We start from the raw sequence: 23,190 nt of genomic DNA, 5'->3' as shown, positions 1-23,190 counted from the left end.
CCTGGTCGACTGTACGTCGTAAGGTTGCCGTCACTGTTTCCGTTGCCAGAGGTGCAGCAGTTGATGGAGCAGTCATTGTGATTGTTCCCTGTGTTAGGCCAAGTGTCTGCTAGCCATGGCTGAGTGGCGGGTTCACTGATGTTTAGGAGTCCTGGCCTTTAAAAACAAAGCTTGGTCATTTCAAATATTAAACAAGAACATTTTCACATTGCAATTATACTCTTCTCAAAAGGCGGGACGTTACAGCATAATATCACATATTTAAAGGCTTGAGCATTGGAAGATTCGGCCTGATTAAATTATTTAAAGGTTTCTAGTCTCCTATATAATTTGTTCCTTGCTGAGACACTCCAAAGTGACCAGCGATGGACAGCATCATTTCAGTTTGCTGAACTACACATAAACATTGGTGTGCAACCTTTACCTTTCACTTTGGGGTTTTTTGTTTGTTTCTTTGTATTTTGTTAAAACCTGGTCAGGTTTTATTTTTATTTTTCTGCTCCTTCTCCCTTTCTTAAAGAAAGTAAGGTAAAAAAGGGGAAATTGACAAGTCAAACAAAAAATTCACACGTGGAAGTGAGGCAGCTACGCAGAAATAAGAGCTGAGTTTGCATGTGAATACTCCCAAATTCTTGGTGATTTATGAACCCACGTTTGTTAATGAGTAAGCCACTTACTTAGTCTTTATGTGGGTAGAACAGCAGCAGCTCCTAAGCAAGTTTAAAGTAACTGGGAATACTCAACACCTTTAAAAATATCCAGATATCAATGCTGCATATTGGGTGCATTTGGAATAAAGTGTATTCCTGCCTTCAGCAGAAAGGAATAGCATTCCCTGGTTTCCAAGTTGCTGAATTTTTCTAGTGAGTGTGAGAGACGCTCTTATGAATGCTCTGTAGAATCTTTGGTGCCTCTTCAGTTTTGACATTAACAATGCAATGGCATGTTATAAAGTCCCATATGAGTAGCAACACCTAACAACTTAAAATTCTCTTTGATAACTAAGGTGCTTTAAAAAAATACATTTTTAGCCACTGTCTATATATATATATATATATATGTATATATATAGGAACACTGTCTCTTTCATCATAGGATTTAACAGGCAACTTTCCATTTGAAATAGTGCAGAAACTAGTCTCCATAATATTAGATGTGATGCTTTCCAAAAATAAAATATGCTAATCCTCTTAAACTGCAAGTTGAGAATACAAACTGCATGCAGTTAGTTGTGGGGGATATAGTCTGTCAGTGCTGCAAGCTTAAGTCATAGTCTTAGAATGACATTTAAAAGATCTATACATATATGTGTATATATATTTCTGTACTGCATATGTCATCTGAGAACTTAACATAGGAGATGATGAGGCTTGACTTACTGTCAGGCTAACAAACCATCCAATACACATGCACTAAACATGTATTTTTTGTAAATCTGAAGTAAATGTACAGCCACGTAGTGCTGTAAGCAGGCCAACTGACTTGAAATACCCTGCTTTTTACCCTAGCACTCTGCTCTTACAATGAAACTACACCTTGAGGAATTTGGAGGAGATAAAGCCTTCCAGAATATTTCAGTACTTTCAAGACCTGTGTACTGGATTTTTGGATAGAGAGTCAAAGGTTCTTTGCTTCTAAAATTTACTTTGTATTCATACCTGCTGTCATGTAAGAAATGTAGTGTGAGGTATTTAAGTAAATGAAAAGTCCACTAACCATTTAGGTGAAACTGTGGGCAAGAGATGTTTGCATTACAGTTCCATAGCTTGGTGATGATCAGAGATCACAATTTCTGAAGATCTTCAACCTTTGCAGCAAATTCCTTGCATTACTGTACTGGGTCTGGGGTAGGGGTGGCCTGAGCAAGTGGCTGCGTGGCTGCCTAGCTGCTGGCTAGAGTCAATCCACTAGAATTACCAGTACTTGAATCCTATCTAGAAAAGGGATTGCCCCAGAAATGGGTATTTTTTTTTCAGCATCGCAAAAATGGAGGAACTATATCACTGTGACATTTTGAATTCTGCATAATGCTTTAACACGCTCACATAACTGCACTTGGCAAAAATGCTAAACCTCTCCAAAATATTGCAAATATAATGTAAGGAAGTGAAAACATTAGGTTTGGAAATCAGAGTAAAGGTTTCATATGTGAAAATAACATTTTTTTTTTTAACATTGCAGAAGTATGTTTCACATCGTAGAAAATATGGTACAGCATCATACATCCTGTACATACTAAATATGCAAATGAAAAAAAAAGAAGTATAAATGTTAGCATCTTGAATCAATTACATGGCTTGATTGTGGCACTGATCCTTAAAACTAGGACAGTAAAAAATGATGTTGCTTCTCTAGCCGTAACAAAATGACTATATATGATGTAGACACTTTTGGGTTCATTTCTGTCCTCTGAGTTCATGTCAGTGTGCTTTGTCTAGCTTGTGCTGTGGGAAGAGCAAGAAAGCACAGTGACACAAAGAACAAAAAGAATGTAAACTGCCTATCTTTTGAACAACCTTTTGAGACAAAGAGAGGGTTCATCTCTGTTGTCTCTTATTTTCTCACTATCCTTGGATGAAGGCAGCAACCCAGTGATTTACAGATTTGCCCACTCAAAAATCACACAGTGACTGTTCTAGAGGCTTTCCTCCATGGTTTTATGGCTATGACAACACAGCAGCGTGCAGTGCTGGACAGAGATAATTTGAAATTGCTCTTAACTTGCCAGGTTCAGCAGCAGAGTAGCCTTGCCTCTGCACAGCATTCAAGTCTAGTGAGAATGTTTAATTTTATGCCTAATCGTTACCATTATCGAATTTTTGTATAGTCTTGCAAATCAGGAATCGCATGATGCGACTTCTGAAACACGAATTGATATAGGAATTTATTACCCAGCTGCTCTCTGAGATTTTAGAGTTTATTTCAGCGTCCTGCCAAATCTTTAACTGAAATGCTTATAAAAATGCATGCTTGAATGTGACCTAGAAAAAAAAAAAGGTGTGCTACTAAAGTGACACTGCGCTGACCTGCCTTTTTGCTAAAACTGTTATTTTGCCTCCTGAAAAAAACTCCACCTCTACACAGGAAATACAAATTACTGTTTTTTCCATCACCATTCCTTAAGTAATAAGGTAAACCCAGTAATCATGTTTTAGTTAAATCCTCAAACTGGAATGGGCTAGGTTCTCAAAGCAGGGAGCTTTAAATTTAAACCCTACTTGTTTCCTTCTCCTTCAGTGCCCCGTCGCTTGCAAGCGATGCTTTAACTGTTCTGCATTCATAGCAATATTTTTTCTTAAAAAGTCACCGTATAAGTGGTTTATACCTTCAGCATTTTTTCCAACAAACGTTTTCTTTCTTTGTAGTATTTGTGAACCAGCTATATTTCTTAATCTTCATAAATGCCACGACTTAATTACTTTTACTCCCTTAATCAGCTGGTAAGCCAGGTCTTTATTTTGAAGTTAAAGTGCTCCCTCTGCCGCTCATTTTTTGAGATGCAGTTCTTACAGGTTAACAAAGCTGAAAATACTATGACTCAATTCTTTGGAAATCAACCTGAAAATTCAAACCATATATCCTCCTTCTAAACAGAAAAATACATAGCCGAAATGTATATATAATATAATTAAATCATATCTTTGCAAGTTATTATTCTGCCATCACATAGAAGAATTGTATTCCTAGCATCCTTAAATTTAGTTGCACAAAATTTACAGCTTTAAAAATAAAGCACATAATTACCTGCCTCCACTGCTCACAGCTTCTCCTCCTCTCTGATATGTTACTGAAATAGTTAAAGACAAAAAAAAGGAAATAATTTAAAATCATAAGAGAACCTTTAAATAGCAGTATTACATTTCCTATTGTTTAATTTTAGCTAAGACAATAAATGTGCACTGTTTATACATCAATTCTGAGTCTCATTCTGCAAGCTATTCCTTCAAATGCAAGTTTATACATAATACTTGTGTTGCTTGATAACTGCTAGTCTTAGCTCCAACAAAGTTTTATCTTTCAGTTCTGTTCTGAAAAACACACGTATCACTTAAGAAAGTAGGAAGCCATACATCAGGTTGAACTTATCCTTAACATAACTCTGCTGACTTCAGTGGAGTTACTCTGTGCAGGAATTTAGGTCACAGGTTTATTTCATGAATGACTAGATGTTAAAGCTTTGCTCTACCTTATTAGTTTGGTAAGATTAAAAAGTTATCATGATTCTATAACAGACGTTACTTCCAATGTAAACAATGGCTCATTACAGCTGAATGTACTGCAAAAACACATGCTCTTTCTGAATGCTACTGCAGTATACTCATGGAACAAGCACACTCTAAAAGTTCACAAAAGCTTCACATTTTATAATATTTTTACAATGGGATTTACTAATTATACTTTTTAATAAAAAAATTAAATTCCTAAATGTTGGTTAAAAATGTCTTGCAGAAAGAATATTCCCTAAATTAGAAGGAACAGTTTTGCTAGCATTTCAGAACATTACACATTAACAAAGTGGATGTCCACATGCATTTATTTGTTGGCAAGGACTGCATATCCTTCACAGGAAGCATCATGGTTGAAAAGTTAGTTTTTAGGATGCAAACATCCAAGAAGAAACAGTGCTATAAATTCTGCAGGTTTGCATCGGGTTTGGCAAAGGGTTAAGAAGACTGCCTCCCTACAAATGCTGATGGATTATACATTTTCCAACTAGGAATCTGTTGAAAAAAAGCAGCCAAATTCTGCTCTTTAGAATAACTCCAAACTGGGAGCCTGCAAGAGAGAGATAAATTCTGGCAGTGATTACAATAACAGGATTAAAATGTAGGATGCATTGCTACAGGTAAGTTTTTTACTATAGGTAATGCTAAAGAAGAGTGTCTGGTTCCATTTAAAGTCAATGGAACTAATGACTGGGATCCTGGATTGAAAAAGGTTGGGTTTTTTTTTCCTTTAAATGCTTTACATACTTTGTGTTTTTTTCCAATTTCTTCTTTAAAATTCTCAGTGCTATTTATTTTGCAGCGCTGACATATCTTATGGGGCCCTGATATTTTCTTTTAATGTTAAGAATCCAACTGAGAAAATATGTTACCTAACCTACCAACCTCTGCAGAATTTCAAAAGCGTGCTACAATTGTAATTGCAATAGAAGCCCTCTGTTAAGCCAATTAAAGTATGAGTAAAATAATAATAGCTTGAATTAGTCTCCACCGTGGATCTCAAAGGACTTCATAAACATTAAGGGCCGCTCAGATTCATGCCAAACAGTGAGCAACTCCACTGAATATAATGGGATGACTTTTGAAACAAGATACTTTTCAATGTGATTAAAAGCACGTGGATAAGAATCTAACCCGTTACGATTAGGTCTATGTGGATGAACACAGGCAGACATGAGATTGCTTCACCTGCAGTCCAACTTGGAAGGACGTAACTCATCTGCTGCCCAGAGGCCAAATTAGTACAGTGCTGATTTTGAGCTAATATGCCCTGCTAACATGAGTCTGCAGAGGAGAGGGCAAGTGGCTTTTACCCTGCCTGGGTATATATGTCCTGCAAGTCTTATAGACCTCTTGTGAAAATAAGGGATTTAGAACAAACGAGGAAGAAACAAACTGTCTGTTCACTCAGGCTGCAGCTAAAAGAAATGCATGCTGTATACTGGTGGGTACTGGATGTGTTGGATTGTATATACTGTAGAGGAAGAGCCTCTGAGGTGCCAGACTGTGGGACCGAGTAAAGGTCAGCTCTACAGAACGGAAAGGCTCCCACAGACTTCGGTTGGCCATGACTCAGGTTATGTCATTGTCAGGTTATTTTGTACATCTCTGAGCAAAAAGAAATAGAAAATGATTTAAAACCCACTTTGAATTTGAAATACACTTCTGTTTATGTAGAATGGGATTATTATTGTAAAATTTGACAGCACAAATACAGTGTAAGGTAGCAAGAAAAGAAATCTAACTGCTGTAACACTGATTTTTTGTATCTCCCAAAGCAGACAACTCCTAGGACACTGTTTTAATACAGATTCAGAGGAAAGAAAGCAGCAAATGTTTCACCATCAATAATCCCACTGAATCCTTTTCAAGTCAGCATCTGGGCTCTGTTAAGTTATTCCTCCTCCATCAGGAGCTCCTTTTGCATCACTAGATGCCACAGTACTCTATGGCAATGCAAGAAGTGAGTCCAGGTCCAGTACAAACTGATGGGACTAGGCTACAAAATAGTACGCTTGTATCACATGGTGTGCTACAAAATGGTACACAGAAATGGAAAAAAAAGTCTCAGCTACAAAGCAAATACATGCTACTTTGAGAACAAAATAACGATATCTAGCATTAATGAAATTGTTTAAAAAAACCTTCAGAACAGCTGGGTGGTTATGTCAGAAAAAGAGAAACAGTACCACAAACACATGCTAAAGTAACAAAGAAGGGGGGAAAAGTGCAAATATATACCTGTTGGTGTGAAGGTAAAAGACGGGACTGAAAAATCAAAACAAAATACAAACTGGTTATTAAGCTGAAGAGAGAAAGGGAAACATACCACATTAGTATAAATCTAGCAGACAGCCGAACATAAAACAAATGTATATAACTAATCCAGTAGTTCAGTCACATTGTTATAGAAATAAAAATAAATTTGAGGTTCAGAAAGAAGCTTTTCTCTGCAGGTACCATTCAAAAAAAAAAAAAAAAAGCTTGATATTCTACTGTACTTCTGAGGGGACTGGACTGTGGACTAGCCTTTCAAATACTCCTCAGTTTGGTATTTTCATTTTTTCTGAAAATCCTAGCACAAACAAAACCCCCACACTGTTAATCATTTTAGAATGCAGAATGACAAATTCCTTAACAAAGCCTTATCAAGATCCTACTGAATCTTATCTGCAGTTCACTAAGTAAATGCTCGTTACTCTGAACTAATAGGCACGCTTAAGTATTCAGTAAGGAAACAATAATCATACGAAGGAACAAAGAGAACTGCTGTTTTTACTGTCTCTGAATCAAGAATAGCAACAACTCTCAATATAATAAAGGCACTAAAATCTACTGCAGCAATTAATATTTGTTTTCTTAGACAAGACTGTTAAACAGAGCTATTATCTTTCTTTCTTAAATTATCACCAAAAAAAAGGTAAAAGATCTCCCTAGATGTAACACCTTTCTACCTTTCAATCCTTGGCTTTAAGAGAGAAAGGTTAACAACAGGACAATGACATTGCTTGACAATCTTCACTCTCACAGCTACTATAAATCCTCTTTGGATCGATAGGATCTCTAATCCAAATACAGAGCATCAGCATCTGCTCTTCCTATTAGCACATGCTCCCCCTCCTGTTGACAAGACCGTATAGTTTTTCTGTCACTGATGGGCAGAAAAAGGCTAACATTGCCCTTTTTAATTTAATGACAGAGAAGAGAAACAATAAAACAAAAACACTAAAAGTAGCCTTGAGACAGAATTTGATCAGCAAGCCTGGTACAGAAAGAAAAGGTTCTGGCTAAGAGAACAACTGCTTAATCTAATTTTTACAGTAACTGATGTTTGAGGGGAGTCCAGAGTGTCTTGTTATAATTTAGGATATACTGTAGTTTTTCTCCCCTTTTACCAAGTCCATTTATTTCCAGGGATATGACACTAAGTGAAAAAAGGAAAACCTCTGAGCATTTTCCCATTTCGGGCTTCATTTGCGGCACAGCTCTTTATCTTGGGAATTCCATTGTCTTTTCTTTGAGCTAGGCCTTTTCACACAGTCAAGTTTAATTTAGCTACATTCAAAAAATATAGAACCATAGTAACAGGCTTTCATTAAAATAGAGGATGCATTTAAACTGGAGCTATTCAAAAGAGAATAAAGTGTCTCAAAATTAATTTGCAATCATAAGGACATGAAAAAAAAAATCTTAAACTACTGTCTCATTACTCTCCTGTGAGCTAAGTACTAAACCTAGTTTAGTTTCTTAAGGAACTGAGGAACAGATGAATAGAGGTTTAACTAAATGAAATCTTTATTGCTACCACATGAAAGAACAACTTAATTCTCAGAGCTTCTAGTAATAAACTTTTTTGAGTGTGTAAGAGTGCTAGTACAATATGTATGTGTATGTGTGGGAGTAGTGAAGTATTTTAACAGATGTCAGGCCTGAGGCTAAACATAAAAATAAATAAGTAAAATGCAAGACTGAAGAAAGTTTGGGCTTGCAGTGATGACTTGATGCACTGCAGAGTGGCAAACTACTTTGTAATTTATATTTCACTAAAGATGGCTTTTTTTTTCTTGAAGAATACTTGATAATGGATGTGCAGACTCTACTTTTCTGTGCATTTTCATTAAAATCCCCACCAAATTACCCAAAAGATATTTTTACAGATACTGAAAAACACAGCTGTTTTGAACAATAGTTGATGTCACTAAAGTAACCATTTTTAAGGAGAAATTGTATGCCTTTTGCTTAATCATAGGTACCGCTGAAAGCATAGTGATGTTAGTTTGATAGAACTGTAGAAAGGCAGTATGGCAGCATGCTATTAGTAAAACAAAATAAAGCAAGCCAATGCAGCAGTATGTCGGGGTCTGTCTTAACTAAGAAACCCTAGCAGAACAAAACTAAAGGTGAAATTAGTCCATGATTTCTGTGGTTACAATTCTGCTACAACCTCTGTGCCTGAAGTCTACCATGAGCATTGATACTTCAATAGCATGGACGAGGACACACAAACTCTGCAACACTCCACAACTACTTCCATGTTTCCACTCACTCAGTTGCTATTTTTAGTACTCCTTCTTTTTCCTAGAAACACACTGCGGCTGTTTAAAAACATTTGTGTTATAGCTGTCCATCTGTCTTGCCCATCACACGTTCATTCTTCAAGTGACTAAAGAATATAAACCTCATGACACCTTTCATACATATGTGCACCTTTTAAGACTAGATCTATCTTTTGATTGATAAATATCAAGCATTCTCCCTCTATTCCTTCAAAAGTAGGATCTCCCATTTTCTCATTCATTCTGGAATTCACAGTTCTTACTCTATGAGTGCCTATGAGGTACTGCCTTTAGTTGTAATGAACTGTAGCTTGTTGAATTCAGCTTTAACTTTGGGGCTTAATCAAAAAATTATTGCATCAGAAGAAATAAAGTTTTTATTCCAGAAGATCTTCCAGGTAGAGGTTCTAGTTTTGTTTATCACAGAGTATACTGTAAAGCATTGCTTGTCCACTGACAAGCTGATATAAAAGGTATCAATAATATGAAAACAGAGACTGCTTGAAGTTAGTCTCACTGCTGCCATTCTAACCGGATGCAGATGCAAGACATGACAGCCCCAGAATTCAGTCCCAGAGAAGGGTCTTACAGCAGCATTTATGAAAGAGTCTTAGAAAGTATTGTTGACTGTTGTGCTTTCGCAGACAGACACCTCACCACACCCCACTGGAACACAAGGAAATTCAAGTACACACACCAAAAGCATTACCATAATGTACACCACTGTTAGTATTCTTAGCAGCAAGCAAAGGGTCGAACAGGAGGGACAATGAGCTACCGTCCACTTGGCTCCCTTCAGATGGCATAGTGTCAGATAGCAAGGGCATATAGGAAGCTCCCAGCCTTAAATCCATCTTTACTTTTCTCATTTGTAGGAGCATCTTTATTAAAAGCTAGTCTAGGTGTTTTGCTAAAGGCTTATGCTTTAAAGCCAGGTTTAACACGTTATGTAAATACTGCTGCTTTCTGCGTTGGCTCCTGAGCCACACTTCCTGTAAGTACTGGAGTAATTTGATAATTCCTGCATTGAGCCTTAGAAGAATGAGAGACTGATGATAAAGTAAATAGCCAGCAAGCAGGCATTCAGCAGCCAGTGGACTGAAATATATAATACGGCACCTTTTCTGATACCAGCGTAAGTACTAGTGAGTCCATTTCGCTTCTTCCTGTGGCGATATAACCAGATGCTGAAGACCATAAGGATAATCCAACAGGCTGCACCAATTCCAGCAATAAAGGCAGGCTGCTTTACTACATCAGAAATCTGCTGGGCTAAACTGACTTGATCGTCTGACGACACAGGATTTCCATGAGAATCTGAAAAAAAAAAGACATCCAAAATAGCAAATTAATTTGAATAAGCAACTGTAAAAGGCAGCATGAAAAGAACTGACATAACCATAGTTCGGTTTTTCAAGGTAAAATCCTTAAGACTGCTCTTCAGAATCTCTTTTTACAGGTCTAGATAGAAATGGTTTGTTTTCCATTCAAGGCAGGTACCTCCAACTTAATTGACTTTTGTTTGTTTATGAAAATCACTAAAATCAGGCCACTAGGCATACAAATAGAAAGTTAGGCTCATAAATTTCAGACCTGGCAACTGTTTTTTTTTTCTTCTATTTCAGCAAAGCAACATCAGCTTCAGAAAATTATTCAGAAAGTCAGCAAAGAACACAGCAAGTAAAAGAAAGCCCAAAGTATGAAACATGCGTAGTCTGTTCTTTGAGCTCTGCAAATCGGTCGAAGTCAGCTACCCAAACATCTACTCTCATAACTGAAAATCACAGAAGAATTACAAATTCAAAGTACATTCACATGAGGTTGATATTGAGGGTTACATTTTAATTTAGCCGTTACTGACAGATGACTTAAATATTGTATTAAACAGTCTGAGGTACTCTTTGCAGTCTCCCACTTTGACCTCAATTAAAAAAGATTTAATATTTAAAAGTACATAAAGAAGTAAAAGTACAAAATAATGAATCCTGCCCTCTTGATGTGGATGAAAAAGCTAAAGGATAACTAAAAAAAGAGTTATGAACTGGTAAAAATAGTCAAGGAGTCTCGCTATTTCTGAACAAGCAGCCCTTTTCAAAACCGGTTTATCCTTAAATATCCCACATCAAAATAAAGAACAAGTATTTTTCCACACACTTTTAATTTTTCTTTCATAGAGAAAGCACTTGTAAGAATCAGTCTTTTCTGCTCTTTTCTATATGAACTTCTGCAAGAACCTTCTAGGAACAGCAGTAAGAATACTCAGCCAGTGACCAATGCTTTCTAACTGAAATGAAGCAACTCAAAGACAAAACACTGCCTTCCTGATTTTTTACCACTATAGTGAGAGCTTACTGGAAATTTCATTACTGCACAGAGTGAGGGCAAGAATTTGAAACCTTTACTCAGAGCGGATATTGCTTTACATGTTCCACAGCTCAGTCTTAGAAATACTCATTTTTACTCTTGTGTAAATCCAACAGTTAGTTGCTTTTTTCTGTGAGTGGTGACATCAGATTCAGAGTGAGAGATCAGTGTTATTAATTCTATTAATATAAACTACATCAGAAATGAAAAGCTATTTACTTAAAATCCAATACCTTTTCCCTACAGACTAACCAGTGAATAGCTTTCTATTTTTTATGATGATGTGTCTTGCATTATTCCAAAATAAGCCTAAATAAAATATAAGAAGGAACTGCAATACAAACAGGAGATGGAATCACAACAAAGCATACAAATAACAATCCTCCTCTGGAAAAGGATATCTTTTTGACTGGAAAATGGTTAAATTAGCAACAGTTTCTTCCAGTGAAGAATTCTAGATTTCAGGTCTTGCGACATCAAGGTCAAATACCAATTTTTTTCAAGGAATCATCACTGCCTTTGACTGCTACCCTATTGGAAATTTAATTTCATGTTTCAGGTCCCTGTATCTTCTGTGATCCTAAGTGCACTGCCCAGTCTGAAAGTTCACCAGACAGACCCATTCTCTTCTTACTAATACACCCTTTGTGTCTGCTGAGTTTATAGATTTTATGCCTATTTGTGAAAGGTTAAGATGGGTTGCTTCAGATTTTATGGAGACAGCCAAGTGAATTTCTACACAAGTGGCCAGATGGGCTTAAACGTATAAAGTATACTGTGACCAATGAATTAAATCTGTCACTCTCTATCTCATCTTTTGTCTCTTTGCAGCTGAGGCCGTATTAAGATATGAAAACTTGCATCATCAGTCTCTTTTCAAAAAGAGTAAGCCTACTATTTCTATATTTTTAAACAGATACCTTGTACAACTTAGTGGAATACAACAAAAGATTTGTAGACAATCTATGGTCCAGAATAAATTTAGAAGACTGATAAATATTTTTTCTCTAAACCTTTAAATATATATATTTAAAACAATAGATACAGGGGAAAAAAATAATCACAAACTCAAAAGCCAAATAAGAGTGTTTTTAAAACATGTTAACAATTCAGCCATATAGAAGGATATATAAGCAGACATTTTGCATTGCTCAGTCAATGCATGTCTGAAGATTACAAAATACAGAAGAATCTCTTTGAACGCTTATTGTTCTAATTTTTAATGAAGATTCATGTCTTGGTACTATTTTGCTGGCCATTGTAAGCATAATAATATATTTGCTTTTAAGAAACTAGGCTTACGGCACGTTGTACATGGGTGGACTGTTAGAGTCATTACATTAAATTAGTTGGTATATATTAACATACAGACTGAAGAGAAAAAAGCACATGTGTTCATGTACAGTCAGATAAACAGCATAATAGAAAAAAAGATGGAAGGGCTTTCAATAGGCCACATTCGATCCATGCCCTGCTCCTCTTATAACTCAAAAATAGAAAATAAGCTAAATATAAAACAAAGGGAATGAAACCCAGTGAACCTCTCTTCACTAAAAATTTCCAGGAACAATATTTTGGAAGCCTTTCTTTTAGAAGGGCACCTTCCCTCTCCATAATAGTCCTGTGAGATCTTGAATGATCAGTTAGGAAAAAACCCCTTGCACTAAAGAAAGTACTTTTTCTTCATCCTAGGAAATTTCTGGAAGCTTTGACTGAGATATAAATGGTTCATAATCAACCTTCCACTTCCTGCTTGCAGTCCTCGGGGAGATGTGCCAAAATAATAAGTGAGCATAAACATTTTACGGCAAAGTGCATCTTACTGCCAGAGCAGCAGCCGCAGCATTTAACACACTTGAAAATGCCTCAGAGTTGTTGGAGTAGGCTGATCCCACAACTCCCTGAAAACAGCATATTATCACAGTGATTCATCCCTTCCTCCTCTACCCCAAGATAAGAGCCTTCTTTCTAATCACAGATAGTGTTGCTATGGCTATTGCTAACAGACTACCCAGTCTGACTGTCTTGAAGCTCCATGCTTATAAACTTCATTGAAAACTCATTAGAATTTACATCGAGAAGAACTGAGACCTTTAATTCTCTAATGTTAAATATTAATATAAATAATAATAATGTAAAAACTAACTTTTAACTTGTTAAATGTTAAAATATTAATATACAATTCAGACTGGAATGCCAAAGATTCAAAAAAGTCGAGAAATTCCAGGTTCACAGGTGTGCGAGCAACCTTAACTTTGCCCTGTACGTGTACAACCTATGGAACTGTACTTTGCCACATGCCTGTCTCATTTAGCATAGAAAATGTACAAACAATAAGTAGGAAGATCTATGTTTTGTTGCTATTGCTAAATCTGGCAATTCAAAACTTGCAAAACACCTGGAATCTGCAACATAATGTCTGAGTGTTTCCTCAAAGACATGTGCATGATGCAACATGAAAATTATTTGGTAAAATATTACCAGGTTATGGATATGCTGCTTTGTCTCCTTTCTAGTTATATACATTTCCAAAACTGGAAAAATATCAGTTTCGCACTTCAATCTTATAACATAACAGTTTAAGGACAAAGCATTGAAAGATGGGGAAAGATGGGGAAAGGCTGTTCAGTAGGGCCTGTTGCGATAGGACGAGAGGTAATGGTTTTAAAATAGAGGGGGGTAGATTTAGATTAGAAATTAGGAAAAAATTTTTTACGATGCGAGTTATAGAACACTGGAACAGGTTGCCCAGAAGGGTGGTGGAGGCCCCATCTCTGGAAACGTTCAAGGCCGGGCTGGATGAGGCTCTGAGCAATCTGACCTAGTCAGGGATGTCCCTGCTCCTTGCAGGGGGGTTGGACTAGATGACCTTGGAAGGTCCCTTCCAACCCTAACCATTCTATGATTCTATGATTCTATGATTGAACTGGTTTGGAAGGGCTTGCTGTGAGGGAAAAACAAATATTACTTTCTCTGAGTTGTTTGCAGGCCACAAGACAAAAATATCAACAAAATAACCTTAAAACTATCACAGTAGAAGTACTTGAAGGGCTGACAGAATAAAACCCCTGAAGGCATGCTAGCTAGTTCACAAATCACATCTCCTAAATTAAGCAATTAGAATAATGAGGCTTTCAACAAGATCTTCCTGTGTTTTGTACACTTGAGACAGGCACTGGTTGAATAATGCACTCTACGTTTACAATATTTGTGCAGACATCTCTTAATAAATAACTGCATACCATATATTCATACAAATTTTGTGTTTAAGAGTAACATTAATTGCAGTTGTGAGGTTTCTCAGAGCTGGTACAGTGAACAAAATGTTGGAATATGTTCCAATTTCTCTACTTATTTGCCTACATAGGCAATACTGATGAGCTATATAATAGGCAGTATCCCATCACTGCACAAAAGTTAGGCTAGAGATCAGCAAAAAAAAATAATTTGTTGTGATAATTCTCATCTTCCTGTATGGAGCATTTTTGTAACCAATATCCTGAAGTTACATGTTGTGACAAGAAAAAGAGTTCTATCAAAATTCTCTGTTTCTTATTCCCCTCCCCCCCCCCCTCCCCCCCGGCACAATATTATAAGCACAATACAGTGAGTTGTGGCTAGGTCTCATGACATAAGAATTTTGTCCTTAACATCAAAGCTCTTGCAGTCTTTCTTTATGTAAAACATCAACTTTTCTTTTAAAACAGACAAGCAAGTGGTTTTCCAACCCTTGGAGTTTCACAGAAAGCTTTAAAAGGTCATTCAAAAGCCAAGAGGAAAATTCAGAAGCCCGAAGGGGAGTGTTTTAAAAAGACACATGATTTTTCAGTTCATCTCATGATTTTAAACACTGAAAGGTGATTTTTTTTTTAATAACAAGCAATTACATTGTTGGCTTATCTTTGGCGGCATGGGAAGTCTGGGGTACTGCAGCTCAGTGAGCTGCTTCATGTCAGTTCAGACATGGAAAATGAAAGAGCTTTGAGCTCACAATTTGTACCTGTCTTTGTAACAGGTTAAGTGCGTTCACAAAGTCAGTTATCACATCTCAGCTGATGCGTGGGACTGCAATTGCACGCCTCAGCTCCCAGAGAATCCAATTTCTCCTGTCCTCCCCTCTTGTTCTGGAAGGCAGCCTCCAAAAGTTGAAGCTTCCTCCTGTCACCCACCTGGCTGAAACTCTGCCCGGGCATTTCTCACAGTCACAAACCCAGGAGCACCCTGCACAGCACACAGACTCAAATATGAGGTTGCTGTGCAAGACAGTAGGCTATACTGGGGAAAAAAATCTTTTATTTGGATGCTACAGAGCCAACCACAACCTTGTATCACGTTTTTCTATGAAAAACACATTATAAGGAGATAAATATTTGATTTTAATGGAAAGTTCTTAAAAAAAAAAAAGTGGCTTTCTAAATCACATAATATATCCTGTTTCCACACACAAAATTCTTAATTACTTTGGAGGGGAAAAAAAAAAAAAAAGTAAGGACTGCACTAATTCAGATATCAGGGAAAGATTTCCTGAAGAAATTATTAGGATTAGTGACAGAAATGTAGAAACTTTACATTTTTAGAAGCAAACACGCAGTTCCTAGAGCAGGTAGGTACAGGGAGTCAGGACTCTTTTAAACCTTCTAAAAGCAGCATCCTTAGTCCTCTTTCCTCTGCCTCCCTGACCTCCCTTTCTTCTCTCTGCTGGTGAAAAGTGCCAATTGATGACATCAACAAACTAATTTTCTTCCTTCAGAAGAGCTACCAGAAAAGTGCAGTGCCTGCTCCACTCCTGTGCTAGGAGCACATCCAAGAACTAAGACTTTGAGTCTTTGCAGGGCCTGTAAGAGAACTTGTACCACAGAGGAGAGTTAAGTAAATTGCAGCCATTCTTCTACCTTGATGATTTTAGGTTGATCTGCCGTACTAAAAGTTACTCCTCTTAAATTTAAGTAGTAATTCACAGCAGCCTCCTGCAGTTGCCTAAAGGACTGCAGCATTGTCTGGATATGCTTTTCTGCTGCTTCCAGTGGCATGAATTTCCACAAGACTCCTGCCTCCAGGCCTTTGCCATGTAACAACCAAATGATGGGATTTTTACTACAGTATATGCAGATTTGGCCATGCCACTTAACTAGAAGCAAGCAGTACAGGCTACGAAAGCGAACCCCACCCACAAGGAAATATATGGGTTTTACTAGACTTGTACATTTAAACACCCTCTGTAGTGTGTGATTGCTTCATGCTTTCTAACATAACACCAGTAAAGGCCAGGAACCCGAAAGCTGGCAAAAACTTTACTCTGACAGAGTCTGATTGATTTCTTTTTCTGCTTACCAAAACTACAAAGTGATTAGATTCCATTATAAAATTCACCTTCATTTAGCATTTGCTTATCATCAGAGAAAACAACAACAAAAAAAGTGGTTATGAAGTCTTTGGCTTTGAACATCAAGGTTACTCATAATTTTACACTCATAAGCCTCAGCAATCCAAAATTTTCACATTTTAAGCCATATAGAACAAAGTTGAATTTGCTTTGAAGCTGGCTGTAGGAAGCTGTGAATGGAAGCTGGCTGTACGAAAGAACAATCCAATACAAAACTACAGGGTTTTGCACATATTAATGGAATATAATAAAATTTCTATTGAAGTAATTGAGCATCATATGCCTGTACAAGTTAAATTAGTTAAAGATGACCTTAATTTTAATAGCCAAGGAAATGTACATGTAATTTTCCAGAGAATATATTAGTCGTTCAGTCCTAGTTTCACACACAGTAATTATAGATTTTTAAATACAAAAAGTCAAATAACAAGGAAGATCTACTAATGATACAAAGATAGAATGGACACAAAGTCCGAAGTAACATGCTGAGTTTGCTTTCACAATTAGATACTGTAATGATAAGGTATTTTGATACAAGTATACTGGTAAAGCAGTATATGACTATAGCTAAATAATCATAAAATAGTTAAATAATAGTTAATTATAGTTAAATAGTTAATAAATAGTTAAATAATCCTCAGCTAACCAACAGCAAGGATGCATTTCTTCCAGATGCATCCAGGAGCAATGCCGCTGATCTGCATTTATGAGAGAGAAATGCTTGGTGTAAATTAAGTTAGGAGGCCAACATTATTGTAAATCGTCTGTGTACTCTTGTTACTGTACTGGGATTATTTACTAGCTTTCAAACATAGCTGAAATTTATTGCATCTAATTTTAGCATGCTCTTGGTTTTTTGCTTAAATAAAGAAAGATAAAATCTGATCAAGACAAATTACATCCCTAAACTAAAATGAGTCATCACTTGGTGATTCATACTGTCCTACACGTTTTACTATACCAGTCTTAAGCTTGAAAACTCACTTTGAAAAACCAATAACCAAAAAAGCACTGCCGAACTGCGAGATTAAAAAAAAACCCCTGTGTTGTTACAATCCCATCTTTAGAATGCAGTTCTAAGACAAGCTTAAAAGAAGAAATGCTAAATCCTGCTATTGCAGAGATCAAGTAACACTATCTGTTTCACTTGTCTTGAAAGTATTTCTGGTGCCATAAAAGACAAAGGCAAACAAACAAAAATCATTGAAACCAATAGGTTGGATTACCAGCAGGCTTACCTAATTGGATAAACTGAGGATCGCTTTTCACTCCAGGTCCTGCCCCAGTACTTGCTGCCACTTCCACGCTATATCGAATACCAGGAACTAGGGAGGGGATGACTACAGAAAAGGTGGAACCATCTACCGTCTTGTTTATATGGTATCGACTTTCATTGCCAAGACACCAAACCTGCAGGGAAGGGAAGTAAGTTTATGGTATGTATAAATGTTCAAAATTCAACACCAAAGGAGAAGTAGAAGGAGGGATGACACATTCCTTTCTGCTGGATCAAGAAATTTAAAATTTGTTACTACGTTAACAACCGCAGTCATGGATGGCTGTCCTAGGCACTGTATAAATACTGGAAAGATACTTCTTGTTCCAAAGAGCAGCTCTACTTTCTAAAATTATTTCATGGGTTTACTGTAACTGATTTACAGTTCAACCGGTGACATCAGTACTAATAAAACTAAAAGCATTCATAACACGGAACAAACAAGGGAAGCTCCTCAGCCAAGAATCGTTCACATAAAGAACAAAGTAAGAGGGTTCAGTTAAATGAACTATCAATTCTCTTGTTCAAGAATCATTTGTCAAGCAAGGCTTTCTTCACTGAAGTGCAAAGGCAAGTCTTTCATCACATGATGACACAAGAGAACTGATGTCATGCTGGAGTCCAAATTTTTTTTATTTCTTTTTTTTTAAATGGCAGCAAGATGCAAAGATTGAGTAACATGCCATCTTCCATTGCGAGACAACAGCGTGGTATCAGATTTCCTCTTTCAGTTAAGATGAAGGTCTAAAGACTTCAATGTATCCCTTTATAAATTACACCAGTGACATTAATTTATTGGCAGAAACAATATGATGAGATATTTTTATGTCTTTAGGCCTGCACCATCTGTGTGGCAACTGCTTTTAAGAGTATGGTTGAACTCCCAACTGCCATTAAAGGTGAAGCAGCAGCTAATCTAGTAATCTAGACCTGCTAAAAACTGATAAAGCTGTGTTGATTTAATTTTTATTCCCTCTCCACAAATGTATTGCTTTACAATGAATATCTATCCAGAGAGTTAAATTGGTTAAATTCAGTGCTTTATCTGTACAGAACCAAACTTTCCCATTTCTTAATCTGTGCTGAGGAAGGAGAGAAGATTTTGCTTTTGACATACGGAGCTCCCAAAAGATTTAGTATCCAGAGAGCTGCTTTTAATCCCCTATGCAATTCTGCCACTGTGAAGACTGCCAGGTGTGTGAGCTAGAGTTTCATGTATAGAACAATTGCTAGGCCCCTTTCTGTAGAGCCCTTTCCCTCTGAACACTGGAAACTTTATTTCACCTTCAGGACATTGTAAGACCCCTTTTCCTTCTATGGATGCCAAGGACCAAATCAAGGCTAGTGGGACACTGTGAGGATCTGAAATGTTTTTCAAGCTCCTTTGAAATAGAATCCTAACAGAGCATACATGTAACTGCTGCTGCAGAGCATATCAGAGCACACAAAGAGAAGAGAATCTCCTTTCTATATTCTGACATTAAACAGAGACTGTTTCAGTCAGTAGTGGTAGTATAATCATGAGTAATATTGCCCTTAAATCCTAAAGGCTGGTGTATGAAAATGCTTTTATGTAAATAAGAACTCGATAAAGTGAGGAACAAAAGATTTAAATCTACATTTTGACTTTTGTCATTTTCACAGAAATTGTTACTGCCACCTTGTACAATGGTGTATATGCATATAAAACAAATTTATTACGTGCTTGTAACTACACACTACTTATTTGCAAAAATATTGTGTTCTTAGATGCTCAAATAAATGGAGAAATTCACAAATCAAGAAGTCAAAGATCAAGTTGTTCAGTAGTTGCCATAGTGTATTTGATTGTACACCTAAATAAGCAAGTGAAGATGAACTTTTAGAACATTATGAAGTAAGGAGGAATTCACATTATAATAGACACATAAGTGAATAAAGAATTAATATAACAATAATTTCTAAATTCATTCTAGGGAAGGAGGGAATGACTTCTGCTATGATTTGAATTTCTGGCTTTTTGTGTGCGCTGCTGACACTTCTCCAATTAAGATGGTATCCTTCTTCCTATTTATTTTATCCTTTAATTAAGTAGGTATGCTTTTGCCTTAGATCCAAGTTGCTGAGAAAATAAAAAAATCCCCCACACATGCATACCTTTTTTTTCTGGGAGAAAACATAGGATATGGAAAAGCAAAGAGGAAAAAAGATACAATTTTACAAGATTTCTATTTGTTTTTTTCTTGTTATTAGTTCTTACTCTTAAATAGTTGGTTCTGCATTATTTAGCTTTTAAATAAAAATATTAATTATATATAGAAACTCAAATAGTAATTACATATATATCCATTGTGTCTGTTTTCTGTCCATGGTGAAAAGCACAAAGGAAATAACAGCATCCACGGTATCCACACAATAAATGTCTATGTGAAATGTGTCAGTGTGCCATCTACTGCTACATAAGCACTACTAGATGCTTGCTTTTACACCTGATGGTCTACTACCTCTGAATGCTAGGAGGTATGTTAGGTATTATATCCACTCAGAAATGTGAATTTCCTTACTTTTATTGTTTTGTCCTTACAACCTTAATATTCCTCTTATGCAGTTTCTTGATGGAATTCCACCTCTTCAGCTCAAGGTCTGTCTTTAAAGAAGATAACTTTGCAAGTATTTTTTTCCAATTACATTACATATCTGAAACTAAGCCATAAACTGATTTTTTTATCAGTTGATCAGGTTCTGAAAGGCATTTTATTATTCTAAATTGACCATGAAGCTTAGTGATCTTTTCCCTTTCACATTTCTACTGAGGAAAAAAATACCCTGCAGAATGAGTTTTGATGGCTAGAGATGTATGTCTATAGCACAGTGTTTAACCTGAAAAAATAGCCAAGACATTCTCATTTTAAAAATTTTTGCAATAATATGCATTTGCAGGGGACTGAAATCGATGATCCTGGCTTGCCATGGCTATAAAGCTCAGCTGATATCCACAACTACACGTTTAAAACCTCTGTAGCTTGCTTGGGAAAAATAAGCTTCATTTACTTTGCTATGTAAATCATCACAAACCAATTTGAACTGAAAATAAATATAGTGTATGTTGCTAAATGAACATAAAATAGTAAATGTTCTATAATGTACGTTGTTAAAATTGAAATAGCATAATGAGAGTTGTGCTTGTGTGAAAGAAAATGAAATAAATACATTTAGTATTACAGAAGTACATTCTTTACTTGAAAGTTTTCCATTTGTTTTAACTACCCAGTTATGCATAATTTCCCCAGATCTTAATGCTGTTAATTATTATCCCTGAGCTTTTCAACTCATTAAGCCTGTTTATATTTACTGCCTCAGCCAATGCCTTTGAGTCACAAAATGGTTCTCAAACAGGTATGGTTCCCTCTCTACTTGTATGTGCATTTCTCAACTGCTAACGAAGGTAAGAAGGTAGTTGTTTTAATTAAGAGTGCTGACACTTTGTTTTGATTTCTGGATGCTGTTTGAATTGCTTTCTACCATCTAGAGAGAATTACTAAATATGGAGTTTGAGTCGGATTGTCTACCTCATTTGCTCCGACTAACCATTAGATGGAGCCAAGCATCCACGAACAACCTGATCTGTCACTACCTGGCCAATGCCCCACATGCCAGGGGATCAAGGCATGCCAGCAAGTACCTTATATTCTTGAACCATCCCGTTCTGGTTGTCTTCGGGGGGCGGCTGCCAGGTGACCACAATTGCTGTCCCATTCCCATCGTTCTTAGTTACTGAAACACTCTGAGGTGGAGCACTGGGAGCTGTTTGTGTGGAGAGAAAGATTGAATGGTTAAGTTCATCACACACAGCAATCAGCTTTTTTAAGAGGAAGGTGGTTTCCGGGCTACACAAACACATTCTTTTATGCCCCACCTTTCACTAAGGGCAGTTCTTGCCCACAAGCTAAAATAATATACAAGGAAAGCAATGTGAACCTGCAGCCAGGCTCCTGAGTTCTGCTGCAGTCTCGTCGGGCAGGAAAAGTCACACTGGTCACTAGACTCTCCAAACTCAGATAGCCATTACCTGAACGCCACCAATCCCAAGCACTGAATTCCTTATTGGTCTCCAACCATCTCACCCAAGATCAACAGTTTTGAAAAATAAAGTCTATAAATTGACCCCAGTAGAATGCTAAGCCGCAGTTCCTCTAGCGTGTAAATAATAATGAGTAATACCAGACTTATTAAAATCCAGACAGAATGTGTTAATATTAACACATGTGTAATTAAAAAATATGTTTTGCATTTTAAATAGTCTTTCTAAAACCTGGATGCTTAGCTGATACTCAGGATGAATGTAGTTAAGCACACCTTTTGAACTGCTTGCAGCAATAAGCCAGAGAAGTGCACAGCATTTATACTGCGGAGGGAAGACAGAAGGGAACAGGTATCACACCCCAACAGAGGCAGCAAAATCCCTATTCTGAGGCACTGGCTATCTCGCATACTCATTATGCCTGAGCAACAACAAAAGGAACGGCTTCATGAGCCTTCCCTTTTTAGCACAGGTATGAGATGGAAATACATAATTTAGCCCACTATGCCTCTTGGCCTCGTTCATCTTTTCATTTTGTCTTACTGATTGATCCAGATATAAAAGCCTTCTAAAAATGTGGTTTCCATTCCCTCAGCTATTGCACTTTGATGATTTCTGCGGTGTCTACTATCTACTCAAGATAGTGATTAGCAAGTGCTTGAATCTGACAGAAGTCACTTGTGACCAGACCATGAACTCAGCAGGGAGGAGCGCATACTGCAGTGAAGATAAAAAGCGTATTTCCCATTGTGTGTTGGAGGGGATTTTTGCACATCCCTCTCTCTCTGTCTCTCGCACGTGGTTCTGAATATTTACTTCTGTGTCACCAAACAATTCACATAACGATCAGTCCAACATAGCCTCCTCTGCTTCAGATTGCTGTTCTCAAACAGCACGCTCTTCAAACAAAATCAAATAATGAACATATCAGAGGAAAGCAGGCCAGACTACTACTTCAAAAAGGAAAGATGAAGACAGTCTGGCTCCTACTTGCCTTCTTCCAGGGTCTTTGCAAATTTCACTTCGCTATCTGCTCCCTGAAACTCGTTAAAAAAAGGGCGGGCCTTGATCTCGTAGTTTACACCTTTCTTCAGCTCGGGAATGATAACACTGTTTTTGGTTGGAGTCCTCACTTCAAAGATTAACCACTCTGACTCTCCATAGGACGTCGGCGTGGGCCGGTACAGAATTTTATATCCTTGAATGTACTGGGATTGCTGGTCCACCTGGGAAGACAGCAGAACACAAAACACATCTTTTAATAAATATGAACCGAGAATGATGTCTGTGACACGACGCACAGTCCTTGGACCATCCATTCATTT

General features: G+C 37.0%; 1 protein-coding gene across 2 annotated transcripts in view; it reads right to left on the bottom strand.

Moving 5' to 3' along the window:
* Positions 1 to 23,190, bottom strand: part of ROBO1 (roundabout guidance receptor 1) — a 538,100-nt gene that overhangs the window by 27,598 nt on the left and 487,312 nt on the right. For both annotated transcript variants that reach the window (XM_086763761.1, XM_086763770.1), the window contains 7 exons: positions 22,860 to 23,091; positions 21,467 to 21,588; positions 17,768 to 17,939; positions 9,902 to 10,099; positions 6,468 to 6,494; positions 3,745 to 3,787; positions 2 to 156 (listed from right to left, as the gene is read on the bottom strand). In XM_086763761.1, coding sequence (XP_086619887.1) covers positions 2 to 156; positions 3,745 to 3,787; positions 6,468 to 6,494; positions 9,902 to 10,099; positions 17,768 to 17,939; positions 21,467 to 21,588; positions 22,860 to 23,091 — 949 coding nt within the window. The remainder of the gene's footprint in view (position 1; positions 157 to 3,744; positions 3,788 to 6,467; positions 6,495 to 9,901; positions 10,100 to 17,767; positions 17,940 to 21,466; positions 21,589 to 22,859; positions 23,092 to 23,190) is intronic.

Source organism: Chlamydotis macqueenii, chromosome 1 (genome assembly GCF_036417535.1).
Source record: "Chlamydotis macqueenii isolate bChlMac1 chromosome 1, bChlMac1.mat, whole genome shotgun sequence".
NCBI classification, from domain to species: domain Eukaryota; kingdom Metazoa; phylum Chordata; class Aves; order Otidiformes; family Otididae; genus Chlamydotis; species Chlamydotis macqueenii.
Note: the sequence above shows the minus strand (reverse complement) of the source record. Positions and strands in the feature narration are given on the sequence as shown.